At 37.3% G+C, this 7,985-nt stretch overlaps 1 protein-coding gene across 1 annotated transcript; it reads right to left on the bottom strand.

Annotated features, from left to right (window-relative positions):
* Window positions 1–143: 143 nt before the first annotated feature.
* On the bottom strand, window positions 144–6,967 carry cope (COPI coat complex subunit epsilon). Its single transcript, XM_051376646.1, has 10 exons — window positions 6,813–6,967; window positions 6,592–6,654; window positions 6,362–6,462; window positions 5,557–5,709; window positions 4,917–4,970; window positions 4,584–4,665; window positions 3,955–4,110; window positions 1,985–2,053; window positions 841–915; window positions 144–466 (listed from the first exon to the last, which is right to left on the bottom strand). The coding sequence occupies exons 1-10, from the start codon at window positions 6,921–6,923 to the stop codon at window positions 413–415; spliced, it is 918 nt and encodes a 305-aa protein (XP_051232606.1). The 5' UTR covers window positions 6,924–6,967; the 3' UTR covers window positions 144–412.
* Window positions 6,968–7,985: the final 1,018 nt, after the last annotated feature.

Here is a 7,985-nt window from a genome sequence, read left to right on the forward strand (position 1 = left end):
AAGGATGACTTAAAGAGACAGTGCTGCACACAACTTGGGTTTTTTTTATACATGTTAAATTTAAATAGTTTAAATTCATGCATGTACACACACACACACACACACACACAAAAACACAAAAAAACACACTTCAAAACACAACACAGGTATTAAACATTTATTATCATTTCAAAAGGAATGCTTATATTAAAACAGATGTGTTGATTTCCAGAATAGGAGAAATGCATAATCTACATTGAATGGATACTAAGCAAGGCGTGTTTCATCTGCACCAGAGGGAAATTATGAATTCTGCTCTGGTTTTAAATAATACAGGTAAAAATGTCAAAACAAATACAGGTATGCAGGTTAGAGGGAGAAATAGTCTGTTGACACTTCATTGTGTTATACTGAAGTCCATTGTTGAGGTGTCTTATGCTGTAGCAGTAGGAGCGTACTGCATCGATAGTCTGTCGAACTCATTCTCCTGCAGGAAAACAAAGAGCAGAGCAAACAGTTAAACACCAGGGAAGAAAAACATCTGACCTCGGCAACAGCTGTGCGTCGCATGGTTTGTTTCGCAAGGATAACCCAGTTTTAACATGTTTGTTTACATCGGCACTTCTGTGTAATTACAACGAAATGTGTGATAAAGGCTAAAGATTCAGAGTTTAATAACTTTGCTCCAAGGACACCTGCTGCCCAGTAACTATCAAAACAATCAGGTCAGGTAATTGAATTATAGCAGAGTAAAGGTTATGAAGGTTCATCTTGTGAACCAAAGTAGCACTGGCCACAGCCCAGAGGTATGACTGAAAATGAAAAGCACTGAAACAACAAATGCAAACACAAGCAAGGTACCTTGGCTAAGTAGTCTTTGAGGAATGGATGGGCCCTGTGTGCATCTTTCAGCTGAGAGAGGTAGCGATTGGTCACCTGAGGAAAAACAGATCACATGAAAGTGAGAGTAAATAAGAGCCAAAAAAAGAGCCATAAACAAACATTTAAAAGGCTGAAAACCTGTATTTTAGGGACTTTAAACCTGTAAAGCATTTCCAGGTTTGTCAAAAACAAAACCTGTTTCTCACAGACTGAAATCAATTTCCCCACCAAAATTAGTATTTTGTTTGTTATTTACTTGTTTAGAGAAGGTATTCCTGCATTTTGTTGTGTCTGTGCTCTTGTCACTAGTTTGAAGTGGGGGAAATGGTAATAAGGTTGTTTGTGCATGCTCTCGGGCCACTGTCAGTCAAATATAATCAAACCATAACCAAACTGTCCTGTGTCAATTGTTGGTACTTTAATCATGAATATTTAATGTTACAGAGAAAACAAAAGTTCTCAGGGGCTTCAAAGCTGATAAAGACAATCATATCTCATCTTTTATATCTAATCTAACATTTATCATAGAAGGGAGGCCATGCAGAACAAGGACTCACAAACTTTAACATCAACTTGGACTTAGACAACAAAGTTCATTCAGAAGTTACTCTCGACTACCTCACCTGAGGATTAGGCTCGTTTGCAAGCATTGTCTACATAATTGTCAACCTTGAGCGAGAGGTGCTAATCAGTGGTTATCATAGCTGGAAAACCTTTGAGTGACTGTTTTGAGTTAATGGTCAGAGTTCTATGGCATTATTATCAAGGTTATCAAACTTAAGACAGATAATTGAGTCTTTATCTAATGAACTCTGAGTTCCAGGGTGTATAACTCACACACAGCACTAAACCAGTAGAAATGCTTAGATGACACTTTCCACGATAGAAGTCAAACACAATCAAGAAATTGCTTGGCTGAATGCTTTTGCCTGGTTTAATCAAAGCAAACACGCATAAAATTGCTGAGAGGAGCATCTTGCACTCTAACGCAGAATGTTATTGGGAGAAAAAAAAGACTAGTCAAGCGCTCTTCAACCGAGGATGAGTTTGTCTATAGGAATCTGCTAAACTGGTGGTTGTTAAAATGTTGCCCCTGTTAACGGCTTTGGGTTCAAAGTCTCACCTCAGGAGCTTTGCCAAGGTGCTGCGTCAGCACTATGAGGTTGATCAACGTCTCAGGGTGACTGCTGTCCTGAAGGGGGATGAGCGAAAGACAGAGATGGAAAGAGAGTGAGAGGGTCATTCTCACAAAGCGATCAGAACTGATATAGAAACACAAAAGTGAAAGAGAAAAGTATCTTCTATTTAGCATGTTTTATGTCATTTATTGAGATTAATTACTCAGTGGTATGACTTTAACTTCCTACATAAAAGTACAGCAGGTAGGGAGGAGTGTTGCTCCAAATGTGTATATTTCTACATGTATATAACACTATAACTTTTGTTTAACTTTTCCTTTTATTTATTCCACTTATTACCATAACAAATAACCTCTTTTGTCTTGGCAAAACATGAGCAGGCATTCAGAAAAGTCAAATTATGCTCTTTATTATCGTATGTCTGTTTAGTAAAAGATAACATCAATGGATAACTATCACTTTGTAATAATTCAACCAGTAAACTTTGTGTAGGGTGAAGTCAAATCAAGGGTCAAGTAATCAATGAATGGCCTGCCTTGTGAAGCAGGAATACTAAGCTGGGTTTGGGGAGGATTACCAAAAGGAAGCTCAGAAAAGCTTCACTTCAGTTAACCTAAACGGTTAAACTTCAGTTTTCAGTCAACATAACAATGCTTCTACAACCTAAACACAAAAACAGACTTGAAACATTAAGTACAGATCACATCCATTCAGAGAGCTGCAATATTCACATAGGTGAAACACAGTAGTGCATATTTATTATTTATATAGTATAAAAAATTGAAATAGATAAAACTTAAGACAAAATGACTGCAAAATGAATGTTTTGTTGAATCTTGTGGATGAACAGTGCACACTGTCTATCTTGCTGTGGATAAAGTACAATAACTGTGGACTACAAAAGAGTATGTGGTGCCATCTGCTGTTACAATGGGGGCAGTTGAAGATTTTCAAATTGCACATTATGTTGTTGAGTAAAGAATCCACTGAACAGGAAACATCTGACCTTTTATGGAGATTTGTTCTGAGTTTATATCTTTATGTTATTAGAAATAAAAGCCTCATTACTAAGTTAAAAATGTTTTGTGACAAATTGGGATGTTACTGTGTGTCTATAACACATATTAGTTGATTGTCGGTACTTTATACATACCGTCGAATGAAACAGGCCTTTTAAAGAACATTAACACAATAATAGAACAGTAAATAAACTATTACTATTGATTGGCTGAGCTGAGTAGCATCTCCTTTTTTTTCTTTTTACTAATACTGTAAGTTTGTACTCCTGTGTTTTGTTCTATGTGTAATTATGTATGTGTGGCTTTTTAAAATAATGTATCTGTGTGTCTCACCCGGTGTTGCTGTTGTTGTTGTTGTGTTGTTTTTTTATTGCTATTGCGGTAGAACCAATTGCCCCTCAGGCACAAATAAAGATCTTGAACTTGAACACATTGCTGGGCCTTAAGGCTCCATGGTAAACCATATCTAAAGTTTCATAATGAATATCATTATTTTCAAGTTGTGACATCAAACTGAGGGAAAGTTAAGATTAGCTTGTTCAAACTGGGCTTTGTCATCAGTTGATGAAACAGCAAGGAATACTGTCTTAATAACATTTCTCACAGCAAAATCTCCCCAGTTCTTGTTTTCCATTTTTCCCCTTCCTGCTTACTCAAAAATAACTTTGAATGCATCTCATAAAGAGGTTTAATCTTGTATCCATATTACACAGAACCTCCAGCAGAACTCCCCTTCCCAGCAAGCATTCATTAAGGACTTAATTATGAAGGATATGAATCTAATACAGCCTCAGAAACAAGGCACTGAGAGCTTTAACTGAACAAACTGTGCATGTCTGTACATCAAACTGTGCTGAGTGTGTCACTCAATGGTGTGATGAAGAGAAAAAACAAGACAGAAAAAAAACAAACAAAGAACACTATTGTCATCTAACCTTGTCAAGCGCCTCCTGTAGCACTCCCTCAGCCTCCTCCCACTTGTTTTGAGCCATGTAACAGGCCGCCTGCCCGTTGAGGAGCAGCAGTGTAGATGAGTACTTGTCTGACATCTCCTGGAAAATGTAGTAGGCATCCTGCAGCTTCTCTCCACCCTGAAACAACAAGCAGAATGCAATTAAATGTGTTCAGCAGTGGTCATGCTGAAAATCCAATAATAAGTGCACAACTCCAGCTGTTTGATTGTTTTTGTTTTGTTTTTTTCAATGGTTTCAGCGGCACCCACTGCTCAGCTAGAGTCGGAAGAACTATAGTGGGTAATATGAGCAATTTGAATAAAACACGGCCCCTCTTAGACCTGTTAGGTTAGCTGCATACTGCACCAAGAATTGCTTCATACTACCCTGCCCACTAATTATTTCCAACCTGATTGCAGCTTCAGTCAATCACAATACAGCTCGGATGCTGATAATGTAATGAACAGGAATTTAGTTTAATTACTGTACGTGCAGACCCACTGCATTATGTACAGAGGGTTTACAAATTATTCATTAAAGAGCTTTTATTTACAAATCAATGTGTGTATTAGCAATATTACACAGATGTAATTGAATGCTGGTCTCCTTACCACAGCAATATTAACCCAGGCTGTGGCCAGTTGGGTTAGAGTAGCATCCTCATCCTGCTCCTGCATCTTCTTCAGCTCTTTCCTGTCAAAAAAAGAATATAATCACACTGTTATTATAAGAACACAGTCCCATTTCAAAGAGAGAGTATGTATACACTTTTGTGTCTATTTTTATTTTACAGGTCCAGACCTAAACATAGTAGGGTTTGTCCACTGTCATGACATTTACATATTCAAAAAGCACCGGGATGTTTTCCACAAGCCCTTCAAATAACAAAGCTGAACTACCAATTCAATGCAAATCATCTTCTGTTTATGTGTTGTTTTCCATACCTTGCCAGGTCAACCCGATCCAGACTCAGCAACACCTGGATGGACATGGCCATGCTGGAAAATAAACAAAGGTTCACGTCAATACGGTCCTTTTCTGGCCTGTTGTATTCAAAGAGGAAAGCAACCTTATAAACCCAGTGACGCATCAGAGTCTTGTGTTTTGTGGAGCAGATGTGACAGCCGAAACATCAATTTACAAACCAAGTTGTGGAAGCCGTAGTTGCTAAACAAACATTTTAATATAATGACTACAGAATACAAATTTAGTTAATCTCTCTCTCTCTCTCTCTCTCTCTCTCTCTCTCTCTCTCTCTCGTACACAAGCCAACATATTAGCCTTGGGTGAATTTGATAGCGTGGTGAGTCGAGAAGTTTCTTGAGAAAAATCTATACTTCTCTCAATAATCATGCAAGGTTTTTGAATGACATAGTGCCACTATAAACCTGTGCAACAGGAGCATCTACTAAACGCATTTATGAATCAAAACCAAAGTGTGTAATGTCTATTAATACATTATTCTGATCATTATTTCCATCCATATACTGACATGGGTTGAATTATGTATTTACTTTAAATCCTTGAAATATAAAATGAGAAATTCTTGAAAATCTTTTTTAGTAAAAGTTGATCCCATCTTACCACTCTAGGCTTTCTCCTTGGTGTAGAGTCCTGAGAGCAGCATCAGTGTTCATCTCATGGTAGTAGATGGAGGCAGCCATGAGGAGGAAGGTGGTGTTGGCAGCATCCACACTCTTCACCATCTTCTTGTCTAGATCGGCAACAATAGCATCCCTGCCAAAAAAAAAAAAAAAAAAAAGGAACAGTAAATAAATGATTCATACATTAAGGATTTTAAACTTACGAGAGTCCAGGAATCAAAATCACATACTGAAGTAGAAGATATGACAATAGAAAGGCTATTTAGTAATCTCCACACACACAAGTGTATTTAAAGGCTGGGTGATACATTCAGTATTTAAAAGATACATCATATAATCTATAGCATTTTGTTGAGCATACTGAAGAATATTAGGGTAATCCAGATGCACTTTTGATGTAACCAGTTGCCTCCCCTTCACCAAATATATATATTTTTTAAATCTGTGACATGGAAATAGTTTGATGTTAAAAGACCATCCAACAAAAAGCTCAGCTCAAATATTTTGAATCACATCAAATAGCATCTTAAGTATAAAAACTGTGAAGGTAATAAGTGTCCTCTTACACAAGCATTAAAACTCCCATATAGGAACCCAGCTGTGATATTCAATCTGCAGTATGACATCCTCACACCCAGTATCATTTTTCAGGTGATAAAGTCCAAACTTAATACTGGCTGAAATATCCTTCAGCCAAAAATATTAATGGTTGTTAAAGCGGTATGTTTCAGCCACATCGTTCAACCCTATGTCCCCTTCATGTTGACTTAAACATCAGATCTTACCTTTTGTTTTCGCTGGACAGATACTCAGCAAACATCCTGACAGCCTGAAGCTCGGGTGGAGAGCTGCCCTTGATGTCATCCAGGACAACAGCATACTTCCTCTGCAGTAACACAACATACAACAGGTCAGGGAGAGCAGCTTATTAATCTCAATCTGCCTAATTAACTGTGTTAGTTAGTTAGTTCAGCTCATGACAGGAACATTTCTACTTGACAAAAAGGTGGTTTACCTGGGCAATGTATGCTCTGTACAAAAACATGTCCCTTTCAGTCTCCTTCTCTGGTGAGGACGGCTTTAAAGAAGAAACACAGACAGGAGTGTTTTATAAAGAATATATTGGCTAACATGTTTAGCATTGTTGCTCACAACGGCCGTTGGCTGCAGTTAGACAGCGATAAAGAAGAAACCGTTGGTTTTAATACATTCAACTGATAACTATTAGATACTTACCTTCACCTTCTGAGCCTCGTTAATACACTGCTGATAGCTGCCGATGTAATAGGCATTTTTCACATCGAAGAGCTCATCAACATCGCCCTGCTGCGCCGCCATGTTGACCATAGGACTTCCTGACACGTAGCAAAAGGACGTCACTTTCCTGTTAGTCTTTTGCCGAGGATTGTGGGAGATTGAGTTCAACCACCAAAAAACACTGGCGGACGTTACAGAAATGCATTTAGAGATCATTATGGGGTAAGTTAATTATAGTGTTATCAAATATTCTCTGAAAAGGTATTAATCTGTATTATTTTGCCCTAAAAATGGCTAAATCCTCACTTAAACTGTATGAATCGATTTGTTTTAATAAATGTAGGTCTACAGCAAAATGTAATTGGGTCACAAACCCCTCTAATAACACAGACCCCATACAAAAATACAGTAATGTGATCTGACCTGTCAGTCGGCATGAGTGCCAGTACTATTATTTAATGAATCACTTTATTGACCGACAGAAAATGTATCTGCAACACTTGATATTGATCACTTTAAAGAAAAGTAATTCTGCTTTCTTTCTTTTATCTTATCTTATAATAAACTGATTATGTTTGTGATTTCAACTGTTGGTCAGATAAAACAAGCGATCTGGGAAATTGTAACGAGTTTTTTTTCAAATTGTTGTGTCATTTTGTAAACAATGTCGATCAATTGAGAAAATAATCGTCGGATTAATCGATAATGACAACAATTGTTTGTTGCAGCCCTAAACGTAATACTATCATCCACTGATCATGGTATATTACAAGTATATGGTAGAAATTACCATTATGGATTGAAACCAATTCTAGAAAGAAGATAGAAATTATGTACATACACATTTAAAAAACACAATCATGTAATTATACATAAGATTTTTCTTCACTTCTTATATGCATTTAAAAATACTAGAAACCATATATCTGTATTTGGTCTATTTTGATAAGGTCAGGCAAGGATGAGCAGGTGTCCCACTTTGCACAGCAATTTTATCCATTGTCCCACATTTTGATCGGCTCTAGTTTTAAATATTTTCTTATATCTGGGTTTCATCCAATGGCTGTGAAGAAAGCAGGGGTGGCTGTCATCACTGATAACTGAGTAAAGGACACTATCACTGTCAGTACTACATAAGAACATAAAACCACC

Source organism: Dicentrarchus labrax, unplaced genomic scaffold, assembly GCF_905237075.1.
Source record: "Dicentrarchus labrax unplaced genomic scaffold, dlabrax2021, whole genome shotgun sequence".
Lineage (NCBI taxonomy): Eukaryota > Metazoa > Chordata > Actinopteri > Moronidae > Dicentrarchus > Dicentrarchus labrax.

Bases quoted from the DNA above. Each gene is read 5' to 3' on its own strand.
- cope (XM_051376646.1), bottom strand. From the start codon at position 6,923: ATGGTCAACATGGCGGCGCAGCAGGGCGATGTTGATGAGCTCTTCGAT. The intron at 6,463-6,591 runs GTAAACCACCTT...GTGTTACTGCAG, and splicing joins ACAGAGCATACATTGCCCAG to AGGAAGTATGCTGTTGTCCT. The intron at 4,971-5,556 runs GTAAGATGGGAT...TTTATTTTCCAG, and splicing joins CAAGGAGAAAGCCTAGAGTG to CATGGCCATGTCCATCCAGG.